Source organism: Malania oleifera, chromosome 10 (assembly GCF_029873635.1).
Source record: "Malania oleifera isolate guangnan ecotype guangnan chromosome 10, ASM2987363v1, whole genome shotgun sequence".
NCBI lineage: Eukaryota > Viridiplantae > Streptophyta > Magnoliopsida > Santalales > Ximeniaceae > Malania > Malania oleifera.
In genome coordinates this window covers 49,979,836-50,002,693 of record NC_080426.1, presented here as the reverse complement: position 1 = coordinate 50,002,693, position 22,858 = coordinate 49,979,836, and the positions used below count along the sequence as shown (strand labels likewise).

The 22,858-nt window shown below is 36.0% G+C and overlaps 1 protein-coding gene across 12 annotated transcripts in view; it reads left to right on the top strand.

The window, feature by feature from the left end:
* LOC131166082 (U11/U12 small nuclear ribonucleoprotein 59 kDa protein) overlaps positions 1 to 20,701 on the top strand; it is a 70,286-nt gene extending 49,585 nt beyond the window's left edge. For 9 of the 12 annotated variants that reach the window (XM_058124329.1, XM_058124335.1, XM_058124330.1 and 6 more), the window contains 5 exons: positions 1,510 to 1,582; positions 11,142 to 11,527; positions 12,520 to 12,560; positions 19,800 to 19,923; positions 20,255 to 20,701. In XM_058124329.1, the coding sequence (XP_057980312.1) occupies positions 1,510 to 1,582; positions 11,142 to 11,527; positions 12,520 to 12,560; positions 19,800 to 19,878 (579 nt within the window). In that variant the 3' untranslated portion in view covers positions 19,879 to 19,923; positions 20,255 to 20,701. Of the gene's footprint in view, positions 1 to 1,509; positions 1,583 to 11,141; positions 11,528 to 12,519; positions 12,565 to 19,799; positions 19,924 to 20,254 lie in introns of those variants that run through there. The other 3 variants (XM_058124325.1, XM_058124332.1, XM_058124336.1) reach the window with 2 other exon arrangements.
* Positions 20,702 to 22,858: the final 2,157 nt, after the last annotated feature.

Genomic DNA, 22,858 nt, shown 5'->3' with positions numbered 1-22,858 from the left:
TCTAGTCCCAAAGATAGGATGCCCATGGGATGGGATTCACATGAAAATTATATATAGAGGGAGCACAGGAATGGGGTTCCAATGTTTTGCATGAATCTTTCATTCCCCCTAGGAATGTGAGATTACCGCCATAAACTTTCCTGCCCTAGAACAAATGTGGGAATAGGATGCCATGGGCATAAAATTCCCAGGTGGAAGATCCCACAAACCAAATGATCCCTTAGTCAAAGCTTGAAATGTATGACATGCAACGGAATTTTGGTGTATCTTAGTGAAAGCTCATGACCCAATGCGTTCAAAAGAATCATAATTACTGCATTTCACTTTTCCTGTTAATCCACTGTCTTATCCCTTTCTAGCATTCTTGATTCCTTTCTAGTCCCAAAGGTAGGATGCCCATGGGATGGGATTCACATGAAAGTTATATATAGAGGGAGCACAGGAATGGGATTCCAATGTTTTGCATGAATCTTTCATTCCCCCTAGGAATGTGAGATTACCGCCAGCTACTTTCCTGCCCTAGAACAAATGTGGGAATAGGATGCCATGGGCATAAAATTCCCAGGTGGAAGATCCCGCAAACCAAATGATCCCTTGGTCAAAGCTTGAAATGTATGACATGCAACGGAATTTTGGTGTATCTTAGTGAAAGCTCATATGACCCAATGCGTTCAAAAGGATCATAATTACTGCATTTCACTTTTCCTGTTAATCCACTGTCTTATCCCTTTCTAGTACTCTTGATTCACATAATTTTGGTGCTCCTTTTGCCCTTGATGGTAGACGCAATATAATTGTAATTACTTTGCTAATTTTCTTCCTAGTTGTGTTATTTTCTTGTCTTTTTTGACTATATCTATTTCCCCTTATTTTATTAGCATTGCCTTCTGTTTTCACCATAGAAAACATTTTTTGGGGTTTATGTTATTTCTAAGTTTTCACTGTGAACTCGGCATCATCTCTCTGTCATTTTCTGGTGATGACATTGGTTGATTTTCTCTTATTTGTCTTGACTGAGTTGTTGTAAATATAATTATTTTAAGTTTTGTACTTTGAGAATTAAAAGGAGAGTCGTCCATTGATAAAGAACTTCAGAAGAGGATGAACTTGCTGATTTTGTATCACACTTGAAGTTTTCTTCAAACCTCCAGCACCCTCTCATCTTTTGCTAATTGTCCGAGAGTGCTAGAGTTTGAGTTCTTTGCATTTATTTCAATAAATAGATATTGACATAGCAAAGCTACACCACAAAAGAGCACATTTGATGTAGTAATTACATTGTAAATATTCAATCTGTCTATTGGTATCTGTCCTGTCTATTTTCTTTCAAACCTGCATTCATTTCCATTCATTCTAGTGGCAGAATGCAATTAACCATGGTGTACAGAAGGATTGCAACCAGCTGTTTTGGACTCCAGGCTCACCTTTTTTCCATCCATATTTTGTAGCATTAATGGTGCCTTTTCTTCTTCATTGTTGTAAAATCTTGACCCAATGTTTTACTGTCAGCTCGAACTGGTATTAATTGTAGAGAAGCTGCAACAATTACGCTCCATCCGGATCCAAAAATTGAAAAAACAAGGTGAGTCTTTATGCTTTCTGATTTCACTGATGTTGCATCTTGTGTTATGTATTTTTTACTTGGTGCAAAGTATATCCAACCAATCAAGGGTCCAAAAATTATAAAATATTTTCTCACCCAATATTGCCTCATCCTTAATATTGGTAAGAACAATCTTATAAATGGTGATGTAGGAGCAGCATCAAGGTTCTGCAGCCATGGAGAAATTAGAAGAGAAGAATAAAGGGGAATGGAGGAGAGAGGAGATACCTGAGGGAAACTCACGTTTAACTTCAATTCAAATTCATCAACAAGTGCCTACAACATGGCTTTCACACACTATTTATAAGAAAGCCTCTAAATATATGAAATTACACACATACCCCTAAAACTACATTACATTACAAATGTATCCCTAGAATACACAATTACTACAAACAAACCCCCAACATAAACAATCCTAGTACAAGCAACTACACACATATACTTAAACAACTAAATAACTAAGCACATTTGGGTTTCCGGACCCAATAAACCAAGGTATTCACCCTATTCTTTGACATAGGCCTCCTACTTGGGTTGAAATGATCCATACAAATAGCCGCTTCTCGTCCTACATCAATTCCCTCCTTCCAAAAAGAACTCGACTCCGTCATGTTGGGGAAAGTACCAAGGAGTCCATCACCATGAATAGAATCATCTCGTTTCGTAAGAAAGAAACCAGCACTATGCTTCAACTTGGTGAGTGGAAGAATTCGTGGCGGCATAAACTTATACTTCTTTTGGTCAATGGAGAGAGAATAAGAATGCTCATATCCATCATGCTTCACCTTCCTATCAAATAACCATGGTCAGCCCAAAAGAATGTGACAAATTTTGAGAGGAAGGATATCACATCGTACTGTCTCCATAATGGAACCAATCTTGAAGGTAAGTGAGCAGCAATCATGGACCTTCAAGTTGGTATTCTTCACCCAAGCAATTTTGTATGGTTTGGGATGAGGCTCAACTTCCAAATTTAACTTCTTCACAGCTTCTTCAGAAACTACATTTGTGCAACTACCAGGATCAATAACCAAAGTACAAAGTTGTTTTTGGCGTATCACTTGAGTTTGAAAGATGTTGGTCCACCTCCAATCCACTCTCTATTTAACCTTGTGGGAAGAGAGCATATGTCGAAGCACTAAACAGGTTCTCAAATTGCCATCATCATTTAAGTCACTTGGAATTTCTGCTTCAGCTTCAACTACTTGAGTATCAGCATCTTCACCTTCTTCCTTTTCTGCAACAGCCATGAATTGGTTAGGACATTGTGCAGCCCGATGTCCAAAACCTTGACATTTAAAGCTTTTGAGTGATGGTTGGTTCTTAGAAGTTGTTCCAGAATGCTTGTCTTCTCTCGTAACACTCCACTAGTACTCTTCTCAAAGCAAAGGGCTGATGTAGCTCCAGGAGGATTGCATTGCATGTCCTCAATCTGAGTGGCAACCTCTGCTGCATCCCCAACTGTGATGAGACGACATGCAGCAAGTTTGGAGGAAATGGCTGGCTTCAACCCTTTTCTGTACAAAGCTATCATAATGTCCTCTTTCCATTCTATATCGGCACGAGTAGCCAAATGATAGAATCTTCTAGTGTTCTCCCTCACTGTCTTTTCTTCTTGCTTCAAATCAAAGAGCTGGAGATGAACACGCTGCTGATAATTGGGAGGCGCAAATTGTTCCTGCTTGGCTCGCTTCATCTCATCCCATGTTGTAATCTCAACAAATCTCCTTCTTCTAAAGATTTCCCTTTGTTTAATCCACTAAATTTGGGCAGTTCCCTTCAATTTTGATTCAGCAAAGTACAACTTTCAAGCTTCATTCATGCCATGCCATTGGAAATAATACTCCAAAGAATACACCCAATCATCAAATTCATCAGGAGAACCATCACCATTAAAATCAGAGACTTCTAGTTTAATTCCCTTAGTCAAATAATTATTTCAGCCTTCACACAACTCAAAAGCATGGGTGACAGCAGCTATTCCACCATCTTGTTTGGTAGGAAATTCCATGGGCCTTTTACCTCAGGCTGCAACTTCTGTTGTAAGCCTATTCAAAGCACCTGTAATAGTCTCCAAAGCATTTTCCATATTTTTTACCCCACCGGATAACAACTCCACCTTTGCAAACAATTCAACATTGGTCACCATGATGCACTTATATGAAGCAAATCACAAACTTTACTTTCAATTATTTAAGAACAATTTTCAAGTCACCTTTAATCTTGAGTATCACGCAAAAATGAAACAAATTCACTAGAAAAACTCACAAATAGCAGCAATAAAACCTGACTTTTGATGGCAGCGACAATTTCAAGGATTTCATGCCAAATTATTGCGCTTGCTCACACAATTTCAAGTTAGGAACCAAATTATCATGCTGCAAATTGAAATATCATGAGAAAACACCAATTGATCGTGGCTGGGAACCAATTTCTCGTGATTTTGGCAGCAGGAGGGAAGCCCAGCAGATTGCCACTCGCAGTCGCCGGCGCATGGTGCATGTGGCCTGCTGGAAATGGTGCTCTGGTGATGACAGGCGAGGGTAGATTAGGGGTTTGGGAATACAGTGGTGGTGGCTGTATGTCAAAATAACTCCAGAAATGGTGGATTTTGAAGGGGTCGGCGGCTGTAGAAGTTTGGCTGGCGCGCGGGGGTCCTCTGGTGGTTGGACAGCGATGAAATTTTGAAGGGTAGGGTTTTGGAGGGTTCTGCTTTTGGTGGTGTGGGTGGTGTTGCAGGATGGTGGCTGGAAGGTGGTGTTCGAGGAAATGGGGACACGGCTGGAATTTTCTCAAAAGTTCTGAAACTGCAGAACTGCTTTCGGTTTTCTTTTCTTTTCTTTTTTTTTAACTGAAATTTCAGAAAGGAAATGATGAGAGAGTAACAGAGAAGAAGAATTTAAGGAGAGATTGGAAGATGATGAAGAAGAAGAAGAAAAGAGGATTAGTAGTTAATTGGGTTTTTAGTTTATTTAGTAGTATGTGTATTTGGGGGCTTGTTTCAAATATTTGTGTATTTTAGGGTGTGTGTTTGTAATTTCATGTTGTTTTAGGTGTATATATTTAATTTCATATGTTAGAGGCTTTCTTATAAATACTGTGTGAAAGCCATGTTGTAGGGAGCACTTGTTGAATTTGAATTGAAATGAAAGTGAGTTATTCCCTCGTATCTTCTTTCTCCTCTGTTCCCCTACCTCTCTTCGATTTCTTATAATCTCTCCCATGGCTGCAGATCCTTGATGCTGCCCCTGCATCATTTAGTATCAGAGCCCAACCATGATCTCATTCTTCCTTGTCAATTCCCCCATCTTTTCCCTTCCACTCTTCTTCTACCCCTTCTTCTCTTCTTCCTTCTCCTCACTGTTCTGCAACTTCTCTCTCCCTTATTCTTTCTTCTTCTTCTTTCTTCCCCTCGCCTTCATTCTCTGTTCTGTCTCTGGCTCTTTCTCTCTGTTCTGCTTATTCTGCTTATTCTTCTCTGTACTGAAATTTCAGTTGGGAAAAATTTTAAAAATAAAAAAATAATAAAGAAGAGAAACAATTCTGAACAATTTCTAAAACTCCAGTTATGTCCCCAATTTTTTGAACACCACTTTCCAGCGACCATCCTGCAATACCATTCATCCCATTGAAAACAGAAACCCTCCGAAACCCTTCCCCTCAAAGTTTCGTCGCTGTCCGACCAGCCGTGAAGCCCCACAAACCACCTGAAATATTCCAGCCGCCAGCCCCTTCAAGATCCACTTTTGCCAGAGTTTTTTTTATACATTGCCACTACAATTTGACCCACCACCTCCCAAAAAAGCATCACTGGAGCAGCCTTGCTAGTGGCACATGCCCACACGCCGGCAACCTGCAAGTGAGAAACTTCCAGAGTGGACTCCTGTTGCTAGAATTGCAAGAAATTAGTTTCAGCCATGAGAATTTGGTGTTTTCTCCCGAGATTTTGATTTGCAGCATGATATTTTGGTCCCAAACTTGATATTTTGCCAGTAAGTGTGATAATTTGCTACGGAGAAGTGAGAAATTCTTGCTGCCAGCGCTAAAAAGCCAGGTCCTATTGCTGCATTTTGTGAATTTTCAAGGTGAATTTATTTCATTTCAGCGACACTCAGGTTCTAAGGTGAATTGAAGATGGTTCTTGAAAATTGGGAGTCAAGTTTATGGTTTTGCATGACTAGATTGAGTATTGTGGGCAAGTATGTTAAGAAGTTTTGGTGATATATAGTTGCAGTGTATATATATAAATCCAGTAATGTGGTGACAAATTATTGAACAAAGGAATACCATTTATCATACCTTGGGCACAACTTCAATCTTTTTCTCACCTTTCTCAAGTGTGGAGGAAATGTTTGAAAAATCATCATTGATGGAAGACACCATATGAATATGGTTTCTACAAATGGAGTCACATCCAGAGCCTCACCTAGAGCCTTATGAGATATCTTGGATTGATAACACTACTTACATGTTTATGAAAGATGTGTGGTTCCTATTCAAATGGTTGCTTATTTTGATAATGTTTGGTGTGATATCATACTTATGAATATTGATCATATACTCCTTTGTTCTCCTTGGTTAGCTGATTTGGTTGTGACTCAAGGACTTGAGAACACATATGCCTTCCACAATAATGGTAAGAAGATCATTTTGAAGCCCTCTCTACCAATCAACCAAGATAAAGAATCTACCAAAGTTTCAACTTGAAGACACTAAAAGCAAGGAAATAAATGTTTGAATTTCCAAAGTCTTTCAAGCATTCCTATTATTGAGTTTTTCATTCATAATGTATTCGTTGATGCCAACTCTCAATTCAAGTCTATGATGCTGCCAAAGGATCATGGTTTCTTGTATCACTCAAGCGTTGGCTTTCGAAGAGTCCAAGTTTTTCTTTTTACTTCTAATCCTTTCAAAATTTGAGGCCAAATTTGTTCTAACTGGGGGAGATTTGTTGTAGGACAAGACCTTGGGAAGATCCTTGTTGGAGAATAATTAAGAATTGGGCCAAAGAATTGTTGGGTCAGGTTATTAGTTAATTGTGTGTATAGTTTAATTAGTATAGGATTATATGTATTTGGGGCTTGTAATATTTATGTATTTTAGGGTGTGTTTGTAATTTCATGTTGTTTTAGGGATGTATGTGTAATTTTATGTGTTAAGAGGCTTTCTTATAAATAGTCTGAAAGTCATGTCATAGGTAGTTGAATTTGAATTATTGAAATGAATGTAAGTTTCCCCCTTGTATCTCTTCTCTTCCCTTTCCTCTCTTCAATTTCTTCTAATCTCTCCCATGGCTGTTGATCCTTGATGCTGCCCCTGCATCAATCTGCCTTTCAAGGTTTTGGAAGGAGTAGAGATGATGTAGGACAAGAAGCAAGGCCTTGGGAAGATCTTTGTTGGAGAATACTTAAGAAGAATTGCATAGAGAATTGTTGGGTTTAGTTAGTAGTCTATTATTTGTTATTTGTGTAATGTAGGGGTTTGTTTGCAATTCATGTTGTTTTAGGGATATATGTTTAATTTCATTTGCAAAGGCTTTCTTATAAATGGTGTGTGAAAACCATGTTGTAGATAGTTAGTTGTTGATGAATTTGAATTGGAATTGAATTCCCCGGGTATCTCCTTTCTCCTCCCTTCCCCTTCCTTCTTCTCTTCTAATTTCTCCATGGCTGCAGAACCTTGATGCTGCCCCTGCATCATTTGGAGTTGTTATCTAGTAGGGTACATGGAAAATGCTCTGGATACTATTACTGTGCTTTGAATAGGCTAACATCCAAAGTTGCAACCTTAGGTAAAAGGCCCATGGAATTTCCTACCAAACAAGATGGTGGAATAGCTGCTGTATCTCATGCTTTTGAGTTGTGTGAAGGCTGAAATAATTATTTAAGGGAATTAAACTAGGAAGTCTCAGATTTCAGTGGTGATGGTTCGCCTAAGGAAATTGATGCTTGGATGTATTCATTGGGGTACTATTTCCGATGGTACGACATGAATGAGGCTAGAAAGTTGTTCTTTGCTGAATCAAAATTTACGGGAACTGATCGAATTTGGTGGATAAAACAATGGGAGTTCTTTAGAAGAAGGAGATTTCGTGAAATTACAACGTGGGATGAGATGAAGCAAGCCATGCAGGTGCTATTTGTGCCTCCCAATTATTAGCAGTGTGTTCATCTCCAGCCTTTTGATTTGAAGCAAGAAGAAAATACAGTGATTGAGTACACTAGTAGATTCTATCATTTGGCTACTCGTGTCGATATAGAATGGAAAGAGGACGTTATGATAGCTTTGTACAGAAAAGGGCTAAAGCCAGCTATTGCCTCCAAACTTGCTACATGTCGTCTCTTTGCAGTTGGGGATGCTGCACTGGTTGCCACTCAGATTGAGGAGGACATGCAATGCAATCCTCCTAGAACTACAGAAGCCCTTTGGTTTGAGAAGAGAGTACTAGTGGAGTCGTATGAGGGTAGACAGTTTGGCAATTGGGTAACGATGTTCAGACAGATACCTCTTGGAAGATTTGGAACAACTTCTAAGAGCCAACCACCACTCGAATGCTTTAAATGTCAAGGTTTTGGACATCAAGCTGCACAATGTCCTAACCAGTTCGCGGATGTTTCAGAAAAAGAAGAAAAGAATATGATGATACTCAAGTAGTTGAAGCTGAAACAGAAATTCCAAGTGACATAGATGATGATGGCATTTTGAAGACCTGTTTAGTGCTTTGACATATGCTCTCTTCCCACAAGGTTAAAGAGACAGAGGATTGGGGCGGACCAACATCTTTCAAACTCAAGTGATAAGACAAAAACAGCTTTGTACTTTAAATATTGATCCTGGTAGTTGCACAAATATAGTTTCTGAAGAAGCTGTGAAGAAGTTAAATATGAAAGTTGAGACTCATCCCAAACCATATAAAATTGCTTGGGTGAATAATACCAACTTGAAGGTCCACGATCGTTGCTTACTTACCTTCAATATTAGTTCCATTATGGAGTTAGTGTAATGTCATATCCTTCCTCTCAAAATTTGTCATATCCTTTTGGGCCAACCATGGTTATTTCATTTTATAGAAGGGTGAAGCATGATGGATATGAGAATTCTTATTCCCTCTCCATTGACAACAAAAAGTATTAGTTGATGCCATCATGAATTTTTCCACTCACCAAGTTGAAGCATAATGCTGGTTCCTTCCTTAGGAAATGAGATGACTCTATTCATGGTGATGGACTCCTTATTACTTTCTCAACTCGACGGAGTTAAGTTCTTTTAGGAAGTCCTTTTCTCTTCTAAGGTGCATTTCTTTAGATTCTCATTGTCTTCTCTCCTCTCTTCAGTAAATTTTTTTCTTTTTTCATCCACAAAAAATGGTGATGTTCAGGAAAAGAAGAGAGGCTTGCACATGGTTTTTATGCTATTATATGGTACCTTGGGAGGTTCTATGACCAAAAAAAAAAGTGTGTAGTAGGTATATTGATGGCATTAGGGATTACATACAATGGAATAATGACTGTTTATAGTAGTACAATGGGAGAGTCTAGGAAATTTCTGATAGGTGCACATGAAAGGTTTGCTTTTGAGTCCTTATATTTTTTTCGCATTAGTGATGAATAAACTTACTAGTAGTCATGGTTTTAAATGATGGCCATGACCGTTACGTAACACTGTTACATAACGATTTTTTGAATTACCAATACCTTTACACACCGTGAAATCGATGGGAAGAAAAATCACGACTATAGCAGCTGTTACAGACCGCGACCATTACGTAAAGGCCGCTACGGCCGTTACTGATCTCTGCAGGACTGTTACACCAAAAAATTTATTATTATATTTTTTACTTTTTCCCTCTCTTTCATAAATCATTCTCAATATACCATGTGGCGAGAGGAGGAAAAGATTATAATGAGGATGACAATGATACAAAAATTACTATTTCTTTAAATACTCACAAGAGATGCATTAATTAACAATTTGAAAATATTAGCTCGTTAGAAAAATATTTTATTTTGATAATATTAACAATGTGATATTTATGTTATATATTTTTCAACTTCAACCTTTCTTTCTTTTCTAGCTATTTTATATTTGTATTATTCGTATGTCTTATTTGTCTAATAAATTATTGGAGTGTATAATGTATTTTATTTTATTAATTAATTTAGCACACATAAGAATTTATCACAGATAAGTACAATGAGATTAGGGCTAACAACTTAAAACATGCAAGTACGCTAATATGCACAAGATTGTGCGTGCTTCCAAAAAATTCACAGCCATTACACCCGCTTCCCGTTATGTAACATCCGCTACTCCGGCTTCTCGTTTCACCCATACCCATTACGTTACGCTACCTGCTACCATGATTTAAAACCATGCTAATAGTATCGTAAATCATGATGCTTGTTGTTTGTAGATGATATTGTCTTGATTCATAAGCTAGAGGTGGAGAAGAATCTAAGTTATAATCATGGAGAGAAGTTTAAGAATTTAGAGGTTTTAATATAAGTATAAATTAGACAAAAGAAGAATCTAAGTTATAATCATGGAGAGAAGTTTAAGAATTTAGAGGTTTTAATATAAGTAGAAATTAGACTAAATATGTGAAATGTAATTTTGGTCATAATAGGAGGAATATTAGAGAAAAAAGATTAATTTTGATGGTCAAGTAATTAATAGCACTAATAAACTCTAATACCTAGGGTCTATTATTCTAGCTAAAGGATAAATTAAAGATGTTGTAATATATAGAGTTAAAGCAGGTTGGGTAAAACAGAGAAGTACTTTGGGCATCTTCCATGATCATAGAAAACTAGAATTGGACAAATACAAGACCAGTTATGCTATATGTATCAGAATGTTGGGCAACTGAGAAACAACATATTGAAAAAATACAAGTTGACGAAATGAGAATGCTAAGGTAGATGAGTGATATTACTTTAAAAGATAACTTAAGGAATGAATACATTTGTGGTGAGTTGAGCATAGCACCTGTAGAAGATAAGGGAGGGGCAGTTGAGATGGTTTAGGCGCCTATAATGTAGCCTAATAATGCACAGTGAGGAGTGAGCTGGTTGATGTTAATGGCAGTGAAAGGTACTTAGAATAACTTGGCATAAGATAGTGAGTGAGGCTTAAACAGTCCATTTGTCAGAGTATATTACCAAAGATTGTGCAGTTTGGCAGAAAAGGGCTTGTGTAGCTGACCCCATATAGCAAGACGTAGGGCTTGGTGGTGGTTGTTGTCATCAATGGAAACCTAAAAACTTCATTCGAGAAAATGATCTTTGTGGTTAAATTTACTATATTATGAGTCTCATAGAAAGAAAGCTGTACTTTGAAGATATGATTGCCTTCTCTTGTTTAGTAGTTTTCTGGCATGAAAGGATTTGCTTATATTTCTTCTCACTTTCATATTTGAGATATTAATATATGTTGTCCATGCACATTATGTTTGCTGAGTGGGACCAACAGTAACAAATTTTATCCTAATATCAAATCAAATTAATGTTGTTTAGTTGGTTGTGTAATCATGCAGGACATTTTCTGCCAGATGAGGATGACAAATTTCTTGAGAGAGTTCGAGCAGCAGTTGAGGAGGAGGAGCGGCAAGCAATGGCTGCAGCTGACACGGATGCTGCTAAGGATGCGATTGCAACTGCTGAGGAATCTAGGAAAATCAACCAGGGACAGTGGCCTGACTCAAAAGATCTAAGCAGTGAATATGGTCAAAATGGAAAAAGCCAAGACCAGATGACTGAGAATGAAAATAGAGGTGGCTCTAGTGCTGCTGCAAATGAGAAATCTCAAAAACGAGTTGAGGATCGAGGCTTTGATGGGGCCTATGATTCTGTGGCAAGTTTACCCATTGAGTTCTATCATTATTACCATGGCAGCAATACTGACATGGGTACACTTATCGAGGTAATTTCTCTGGTATCCATTCATGTTCTATACATTGCTGGATTTCCCTTTAGGTGGATCCAGGATTTTGTGGGAGGGCAGACAGGAGAAGATTCATTAGAAGAGTTCAAAACATCCATAGTTTAATAGCTTCCTCACATTTTATTCTATTTACGCATTGAAGGGTCAAGTATATTAAAAATTTTAGTGTTATATTTTTATTTAAAAAATAATTATCCTATACTCTAGTGGAAGATTAATTGTAAAGTGACTTTTGAGATCCTAGGGTGGTCACCCCATCCTTCCCTGATCCTCCACTGAGGGTTGCCAAATTTCTTCTTGGCAATTAATACTTTTAACTGATATCCAGAGGCTATTTGTCTATTTTACAAGTGTTTTAAGTTGGGTTAATGAAAAACCCATTGTTCCAACAATTGACAATGGTCAATGGTGTTAATTGGATTGATTAGGCTTGAGAAGGTGAATCTAGTGTAGATTTTAGGGCTTGTTTGCCATAGAAGTTGTGGTTGGTGGTTTTGTTGCAACTGGCAGTTGCTACTGCCACTGCAATCAACAGTTGCTGTTGCAGATGGTGTCTACAATCTGCTACAGTTGGCAGTTTGGTTTGCCACTTTGAACAAGTTAGACTTTGGCTTAGTAAAGGAGTGATTATATATAAAAACTTCATTAAATGTTAATTTTTCTTTTGTCCTGGATCATTCTTTCAACGTCTATTTTAACAACTGGTCAACTGCCCATAATGAAATTCATTGAACTATACAGACTCCGAAACAAGTGCACTTTTGTAGCAAGCTATCTGAGATAGTTATTATAATAGATAATATTTGTATGGCAATTCTAGGCTTGAGTGCCTTGCCGGTAATAGACACACAAGTGCATTTATTAGTCTGTGATTCATTTATGTAACTTCTTTGTATTCAGTTTTAGAATCTTTTTGTTCAGCTTTTGAGCTATTTCAGTTTACATCAAGTTCATTCCATCCTTTCATGCAGGTTAGAAGAACATGGGATGCATACATCAGACTTGGAGGAAGGTAATAATGCTACTCCCTTCACTCTCCTGGTATTTGATCTCATTAAGAAACTATATGGATATCCGCGTTATTGGCCCAGTTCAGCCACGAAGAGAGCTGGATTGGGCATAATCCAGACCAATTTAAAATAAATGTGATTGTATGGAAGCAACAAGTAAATCTAAATCCCTAATTCACAGAGACAAGCAACAGGTTGAGTTTAGAATGGTTCAACTACCAACTGTTCCCTATGACCACTGAACAAGAGACCTGAACTATTCCAATATTCGTATAAGCCAAGTTACTAGATGCATTTCACCAAGGGTTTCACAACCCTTAGATGATCGTTGCTCTACCAGTGGGTTCACCACCCAATTATGCAGAGGGTAACTCTTTTTTCTCTAAAAAAAGAAAATGATAATCACACAGGGGAAACTGCCCTTTGCAATTCACTCGTGATTTGTTGAATTGAATGGAATTGATCTTTATAATTTTACATATTCACCATAAAAATTTTCATTCCCTTCTACTTTCAGTCCATTTCTTTCCAGCCTACGAAACATTGGGTGACAGTATATATAACAAGACTTGGAGGAGATAAGGCATGAAATGATTCAATATATACTGCCCACATATAAATGGGATGTCTCAGGATATTTGCACTAGGATATTCTCTCTTTTCTAATCTCCATGTTAAGCATCAGTTTGCGTTTATATATATGGCTTCAACTACCCATTTTAAAGTTCGAATAAACTGGCTATTAGAGCTTGCTTCAATTCATCCAACATTCCACTAATTTGGTTTCTAAAAGTCCAATCTTTGTTTTTTATTCCAGCCGTATTTTTTCATTTACCATCTTCCAGCACACTTTGAAAAGAATCCTTTGTTGAGTACATCAAATGTCTTCTGCTTTGTTTTTGAAGCATATATTTTCAAGAAATACATCATATATATTAGACAAATTTAAATCTCATGTGTCCTTAATGAAGTGTTTGATTATTCAATTTCGAATGCAGATGAAGATTCCCTAGGATATATACTGTCTTCTAATATTCATTGAACTTCCATTTCAGATTTGGTTCTAAAATAACTTCGACCTGATTTCTAACTTAGATTAAATTCAGAAAATCTTCAAATCATATCAAATAAAAAATCTATCCGTTATGACATTTGAAATCAGTGAACCTGTTTGTCCAGAATAGGATGTCTCATCCAAAAATAACATGACTCATTTTTTGTATTCCTTGGAAACTTAGGTTATGTTTGGTTTGTGGAATAACTATTCCTAGGAATAAGATGGAATATAACAAGAAATTTGGGAATTTTCATTCCCGTGGTAATAGTTTTTTCTTTTCTATTCATTAATGATTTAAATGACTCAATCAAGGCTCACCTCAAGACAAGGCATGCCTAAAACACATTGGGGAAAAGTCTAAAAATACTGAACCCCCAAAAAGGCTAACACGTTACACACAGAGGCTTACTCATTTTGGGTGTGTAATTCTCAAGTTAGATTTTTCTAGAAAATTTTTAACTTCATGTTTATATGAAAGGAATATCATAATATGAGTTGATTTCTGAAACTTTTGAACCTCAACCTTTCCAGCATAATTGAGAGTTGTATTTTAGATTTTGAAAATAAATTTGAACCTCATAATGTTATAGCTATCTCTTGTCATGATTGGCATAATGAATTCAAGTTTGCATTTTTTCAATGGCCAACAAGTAGTTACAAATTATATTTGATTTTTTTTTCTACATTTTATATGTGATTTTCTTAATTTTTTATTTATTTTATAAGATATATGTAATTTATTTACATACTTTTATTTGAAAATAAAATTCTCAAAAGCCTTACGCTCAATGCTGTAAGACTTATGCTTTGCCTCTTAAGGGTTAAAACGCCTCTCATTACACCTTCGCTTTTAAAGCATTGCTATACATTGTTATTCCATCCAACATGGAATAGGAAAGAAATAGACATCCGCATGGTGAAATCTGGGAATAGTCCTTGTCTATTCCTTATTACTGATTCCTAAAAAGTCTTACATTGTTATTTGCTTAATGGCAATAACATTTTTTTGGTATAAATTATGAAATTCTTTGATTGTAACTATTCTATTCCTAGAAATAGGCATTCCACAAACCAAGCCTAACCTTAGTGCTTGTTTAACTTTGGAAAATAGTTTTATTTTTCATTTTCAATTTTCTAAAGAATTATGAATTACAAAAATTACACTTCTTTTTCCAGTTTTCCAAGATTTGTGTAGAAAGTTAGGAAACATCTTTTTGTTGTTTTCCAGCTTTTCTATACGTTGGGGAACTGGAAAACAAGGTGGATTTTTTTGTAATTCTTTAGAAAACTGAAAAATAGAATGAAAATTGTTTTCCACAACTAAATTGGTCCTCAACTTTTTCATTTTGCACTCTTAATTATCATATTAGATCTCACCAAAACAAGTTTTGTTATCAGAATCAATCATAGGGTCAACAAGCTCATTGGTTTAGTTTGTAGATGTTGACAGTGCTATATTTGATGTCTATAAGCCCCAACCTCTCAAGGACAACTTTTCCCCCTTGAGGGAAAAAAAAAAAATGGTCTTTTACACCAAGCAAGGAGCATATGTATACTCTCTAATTTAGATGCCTAACTTAGAGAGGCTGATTCCTGTCAAAGGGTTTAGGGAACATGCATGAGCCAGTTTGTTCTTGTTTCCTTACGTTCAATTTTCAAATCCTTAATACTTATTATTGTTTGACTACCTATTTATGTGAAGCAAAAACTAGTGCAATTACAAAGTTTGATATAGTCTAGGGGCATCTAATACCCATAATGGTGGTACAACCTTTGAAAGGAACCTGGATCATGTGTCCCTAAGTAATGTCCCCATACCCTGTCCCCGCATGTCACATCATTTTCTTTATGTCTCCATACTCTGTCCACTCATGCCACGTCATCATCAAAGAAAACCCACCAACATCGTTAGCAAATTTGTAAATGGCTTATTGGTTTAAAAAGTACAAGAACAAAATACAACATGGTCAAGAACCTATTCATCTAACATGATCCAGGCAGAAAACAATACCAATTCTCACACTAAACTTCAGCACATGTAATTTATCCAAGGTCTTAAATTTTGATTTTGACTCAAATTTCGAAGCTTCAAAAGTATGAAAATTTCGACAGAAATTTTGATTTTGTTTTGAGAAAATAACAGAAATCAGTAGTAAAGCATGTAACTCTTTGTGAAACTTTAGAAATGGTTAACAAACATAATAATGTAAATTTTAGGACTAATATATTGCAAGTTAAATGCATCTATGTTGTGTATGAGGTGGAAAAGTTGTAATTTAGTATGTGTATCAAACATATTTGTAAAGTAATGTACATTAAACATATTCATTTAATACAAATGAAATTCATAAATCATTTAAATATTATTTATTATTCAAATAATGATAATTTAGACATGAATGATTTAATAAAATGTTGCTGTAAGTTTATTTTTTCATAAAATTTCAAAAACATTTGAAATAATCTTTTGTTTCAATAAAATAAAATAAAATAAATTAAGAGATAAATTTCACTTCGCCCCTAATTCTCTCACTATAGTTAAAATTTCTACAAGTTTCGTTAGAATTTCGAAATTTTGATAAATTTTGGATGATTCATTGAGATTTCGATGGAAATTATGCAAAACGGAAATCGACTGCCATTTCCAGTTCGAGGGTGACAGAAAAAATCAGAATTTGAACAATTTCATGGAAATTTAAGACCATGAATGTACCCACTACCTGTTGATGCTTGTACCCTCTTTCATTGCCAAGAAGAGTAATAGTCTTTCTAAACAATTTGCTGCTTTACTTTCGGTATTTTGGGCTGCGGTTTTTGTGAGTTGTGGCTTTATTCTTCTATATTGATTCACATTACAAAGGATGAGAAATGTACAATATGATTTCTGTCCAATAAGATTTCTTTCTGACCTGAAATAAGGCATCAAAATATTCTGAAGTTAATTCTGAGAAACAGTATGGTTCTTAATTCAACAAGAAAGCATAGACAATTGCATCTAAAATGCTTCTTTATTCTTATCCAGAATCTCAGTTTTCAGTGCTTATTTCTTCTTTGTCCTCAAGCAGCACTTTGGCCTTCATAGTCCATTTATGCTCATCCCTGATAACAGTTGTCAGATGTCTGTAGTGACTTGCGTATATAAGAGCATTGCTGAGGTTTTAGCTCAGAGGCTGAATTTTGTGATAGGGGATACTATTTCGGAGGCTCAAAGTGATTGTGGGGAACAGGCAGATCTTGGATGCTATTTTAGTAGAAAATGAGGTTGTTGAGGATGTTTGTAGAAGGAGAAATAAAGGGGTGGTTTTTAAGGTAGATTTTGAAAAGGTTTATGATCAAGTTAGTTGGAACTTTCTTGATAAAATATTTTTAAGAAAGTGATTTGGTCATAGATGGCAACCTTGGATGAGGAGGTGTTTATCTAATGCTTCTTTCTCTTTTAATAATAATGGAGAACCTAAATCTTGGTTCAATTCATTGAAGGGAGTTAGGAAAGGAGATCCTTTCTCTCCTTTTCCATTTGTTCTTGTAGTTTATGTTTTGAGTAAATTGGTTTTCAGAGCCGTAGATAGAAGTTTTGTGAGAGGGATTGCGGTGGAAAGTGAGCAGGTTGTGGTTTCTTATCTTCAGTTTGCTGATGGCAATATTTTCTTTATAGAAGATCATAGGTAGTCTCTTGTTAATGTGCTTTCTATTGTTCAATTGTTTAAGAGGATCTCTATTTAAAAATAAATTTGGTAAAGAGAGGATTAGTTTGTATTAATTTGTATATTTCTAGATCTTTGGAATTGTCCCCTTTAGTTGGGTGTGGTATTCTTGATTGGCCCGAGTTATCTAGATGTGCCTCTAGGTGGTCATCCTAGATTGCTTGGGTTCTAAGATCCTGTGGTGAAGAAGGTGTCTAAGAGGTTGGATGGGTGGAAGGGTACTTTATTTTCTCTAGGTGGGCGTATTATACTCATTCAGGCTTGACTTGCTAGTATCTCTTTGTTTCTTGTCTATCTTTAGAATATATGTGAGGGTACCCAGTATTATTGAGAAGATCATGAGAGGCTTCTTTGGTCCTGGGTGGGGGAGAATAAAATCATTTGGTTATTGGGAGGTTGTCTGTAGGTCTAAAAAGGAGGGGGTTTGGGTCTTTGTAAGTTGGTGTCTAAGAACATTGCATTAAAGGGTAAATGATTTTCAGTGATTTCCCTTAAGGAGTCTTCCCTTTGGCACAAAGTTTTTTGAGTAAATTTAGTTTGCAAGATAATGGGTGGGGTGCTAACTGGGTTTTGAGATCTTGTGATAGTCCTTGAAAGGTGTTTCAAGCTATATTCTCTTTTTATTCCTTATTACAAATTTTATTTTGGGAATGGGTACTGTGTTCAGTTTTTGGAAGACATTTGGGTGGGGGGTTCTTCACTTTTTTATCTTTAACCCCACTTGTCTTGATTGTCCTCTTTGCACAATAAACCAATTTCTTCTTTCTTTATTTCTAATGGGACCGGGTTCCATTGGGATTTCAATTTTCGTATGGTTCTTAATTATAGGGAGGTTTTGGAGCTTGCCTCTTCATTAAATTTGTTGGATGATAGGTTCCTTTCCAAAATAGAGACTATGTTCTTGGATTCTTGATTCTTCTAGGGAATATTCTTGTAAATATTTTTTTGAGCATTTAACCAATGGAAGCTTGTCTTTCTCGCTTAATAGACCCATTTGGAAAGATAAAGCCCCCTTTAAGATTAAGGCTTTTATTTGGTTGGTTGTTTTTAATAGAGTTTAACGCTAACAATCTGTTGTAGACTACGAAGCCTTTTTTAAGGCTTTATCACTGGATTTTTTTGTTCTTTTTTTTTTTTTTTTTTTAAAAATTCAGAATCTGCTTCTAACCTATTCCTGCATTGCACCTTTTCTTGGAGAGAGTGGAAAAACCTTTTCGGTTTATTTGGAGAGAATTGGGTATGTTCGGAAATTGGTAGAATATTTGTTGGCTAATGGCTATCCATTTTTTCAGGTTTTGGAAGGGGTAAGGATGCTTCAGCCTTATGGAGGTGTGCAATTTTTGCAGTCTTGTGGGGGATTTGGTTGGAACAGAATGCTCATATTTTTGCAGGGAAGAAAATGTCTTCAGTTATGCTTTAGGATAGGACTCAGTATTTGCCCTCATTGTGGGTTTTTGCATCTGGGGGTTTCAAAGGGTTTTCATTTTCTGATTTAAATCGTGATTGATTAGCTGTTCTGTTTTGATTTATTTTGATTTTGTTTATATTTTTTAAGGAGGATTACTTATGCTCATTGTACTTCTTTTTCTTAATGAAATCTTCTTTTTAGATAATGAAAAAAAATAAAGGAGCTGTTCCCATTTGGGTGGGTGTGTGGATGATGAATCTGAGAGAGGAAGATAAGGAAATGATAAGCAGTGAGATTAAGAAATCGAGGGAGAATTTGTGGTCATGCTGGCACGATTCACAGGAAACAGGCTTTCCAATTGTGGATAACGCTGTGTACCAGAGTAACCAGACCTCTGATATGGCATGAGAGCTTTGTGCACTGGGTGTCGCATTTTTAGTTTTTTTTTTTTTTTAACAATGAACATTGGTGCGAGTGGCTTCTCTTTGCTGCAATTGGGTGTCTGTAGATCACAGGGGCAGAGGATGGAGACGCGTTCTGGTTCAGGGGATCTGGATTCCTTGGAAAGATGTTGCATAATTCAGTCAGCTTCTCCCTAAGTCCAACATGAAGCCTTTCAGTTCGGGTTAAGCATGGTCTTATTTGTCATTTGTTTACTTTAGGTCGCTCTAACGTCGTGCCCGGGTCACAACGAATGAAACTTTGAGTTTGCATGCACAATTGGACAAGCTGCTTACCATGGCCACCTAAGGAAAACAAATATATTTAGCACAATGAGAGGGATACAAGAAAAAAATACAGTGCAGGGAAAAGCACAAACGCTGAACTCTATGGAGGACTCCCATGGACTTCCGTGGGCTTTTCCAGGATCTTATGGAACAAGATCATATTGTTTTGGCCTTTGGGCCCCTTTCTGGTTAAGTTGTTAGGAAGTATGATACCAGGCATGCTTTAGGTCTTAACAAAAGAGGAATGTGTGCTGCTTGTGAGAAGGACCTTTTGGTTCTTCTGTGGTTTATTATATTGATACATTTCTTCAACTTTCTCTCTTTTTTGGGATTTGTTTCTGCAGCCGTATTCCTGGGCACTTTGTTCAACCGCCACCTCCAGCAGATGAGATCTGGGCAAGCTACATGGTGGGGCACAAATAAAGCCTTTCTAGTATGAATTTTGTGGCTGCTTTGCACAAGATAATGGTACGTTGCATTGTCTTGAAATCTTCTGTGGGTTGTGTTCTTTACTGCAGATGATACTTTTATCTCTTGCACTGCAACTTTTTGCATGTGCCAACTGGTAAGCTTGGCCATAATGTGAAGGTAGTACAAAAAATAAAAATTACCCTTGAATTTACAAATGATTTTCCCTTTTTTCAACTGACATTTTCCTTGAGAGAGAGAGAGATAGAGAGGCTATTCTTTCTCATCCTCCGTTTGAATGCTCCTTTTCATTTTCATTTGGGATCAGAGCAACAATAATTATTTTCATGAGTCTATTAAGTTGGAATTCAGGTTTTCATTCTTTCTGCAGCTGCAGCAAGAAAGAAGGGCAAGATGGTGTGGACATAGATGCGAAATCCAAGCAATGATGGGAATGCAGCTACATGATGCATTGTTGCAGGCGTCCTGAGGAAAACTTGTCTTTGTATTTTGTAGCCATTACCAAAGTTGGTTTAGGCATTGTGTAACAGCGGCTGCATGTGTTATGAGTAATTGGCTCCCACTGTCACTTCGCCTGCGCGCAGAATCAAGAGCATCTGAGAAAAATTGTGGGAAGGAAGCATTTTATGGAAGATGTCTCCAGTTCCTCAAGATATTTGCTACCTTGACTTATTATTTCCTCAATCTAAATTTTACATATAGCACATGGAGGGAAAAATTCTACTCTTACTAAAGATCATTTGTGGTCCATTGACTTTAGTAAAGACTATCATATTATTTTGCTCTGATCTAATTGAAAATCACTTTTTTATGTTCTCATCGAGGGCTTCTACATTTTTCATAATGCATTTTTTCACTTTCTTGGAAAAACAAAACTGAATCAAACCATACATGAAGAAAAATCAACTATTGAGCTCTGTTTAATTAGGTAAAAAAAAAATTTCTCTTGAAAATTAGTTATCCTTTTTATAAAATGTTTTTAACCAAAAAATGTATGACACCTAAAACTTCATTTTGCTGGAATGAAATAATTTTAGAAAAAAAATAGAAAATTATTTTCTGAAAAAAAAAATTGTTCTTTATTTTATATTTGTTAGGAGGAAATTTTCTGTTTTATAAATAATATTATATATGTTTTAGGTGGGATGTTGTAAGGCAACATTTTAAAGCCTTCTCTTTTGACATTGTACCTTACAAAGATATTTGTCCACAATAAGGTTACATTTGCATTTGCTAAGAAATTGTGTCTTGCCCACAAGTTAGTGCTTGCCTTATTGTACTCATACCCCAAATGACTTTATGTAGTTCATCCATTGTTTCCTTGAAATCTATATAATTTTATGATTTTCTTCTACCCTCCAAAGTAATCATTTCAAATCTGTCCATTTAAAATCATTAACTATACATTTTTCGTATTAGTGTCACACATATATTTTGCTTAGTATTTGGAAATAACTCAAGAAAGCTATCTTCCAAACGTTATTCATAAGCATAGAAAGTGTAAGTCAATAAGCTTAAATCAACATGCAAATGAATGCACATCTAGATAACTAAACCATAAGAATATTAAACCTCTATCCGTGACTAAATCATAAGATTGAACCTCTATCCATGACTAAGTAACCTTGATCAATGATCTAGTTATCTAAAAATCAATAACCATAAGCTCCTCTTCTTAACCTCCAAAAAATACTACAGTAGCCAATTAGAGTAAGCTCAATGATCAAGTTATTCAAAATCCATGACAGAGCTCCTACCCTCAACCTGCACAACTATCATAGTACTAAGATTTAAAAAAAAGATTATTTTTCTTCTTTGCTAATTGCTAAGTAACTAGCCATCAAAATGGCCTTTTGCAAACATCCATCAAACCTCATAAGAGGTCTACATATGGATAAGAAGCCACTTTTTTTAACCTCTTAATTAAACATAGGCCTCTAAAATTCTAGCTCTATATAGTGTGCCTAGTAATGATATTTAATGTCCTTGAATGGCTTAGTAAGAGATATCAAGGGTTTCTTCTTAGTCCTTTATGTTGTTAGTCTAAAGATATTAGGCTCGTAATTTTTCTTCACATCCCTTGCCAAAATGCATACTCTATAAGCACTATCTACCCTTATTTGCCCAACGTAGTCATTATCAATGAACTATCAAGCTTTTTGTTACACAACCTCTTACATCATGACTACTATTTAATGTCTTGATTTAAGAAGTACTCTAACTATCTATTTTTTAATTGTGTATTCTCCATCCACACTAATCACATTCTACTAACATTGTATTTGACTCATTCTTAATAAATTGAATTTCCCTCAAATTAATAATTGTTCTCCATTTAATGGATTTTTTCAAAATTATTGTATTTTTAAATAGCATTCTTGTAATGAATGGGTTAGCTAAATGGCTCTGCAAAATAAACTTGTTCAATTTGGGGCATGTGTTATCTTCTTCATCATCTAAATATGGTGGAGGATAGAGATACTGACTATTTGCATCCTCATCCATGAGTTTCACTAGAACTTCATTTCCCTTTTTTTTAAAATCCAAATCTAACTCCGACGCTAACATTGACTTCATCCCTTCTAGTTCAAGGGACTAAGATGTTGACATCAAATAATTACTCATCATAATATCCATCACCGTAATAGGTAGCATCACTATGAAAACAACCTCCCTTATAAGAAAACCCTTCATCATCTCCAGCTTTTTTAACGTCAAGACACAAGATTATGACTAATAGATTCACCACATAATCCTTCACTACTAGTATAACAACCTGCCTATTTTGCTATATAATTTTTTTTTCCACATAACCACATACATAATAACTCTGATATCCTGCTAAATTGATATAGTCATTATCAATTCGAACCCATGGGTGTCAAATATATACCTGTCATACATCTCTGATACCTAAACAGCGGAAAACATAAATTACATACATGTCATACAACAACGGCACAATACCAGAATT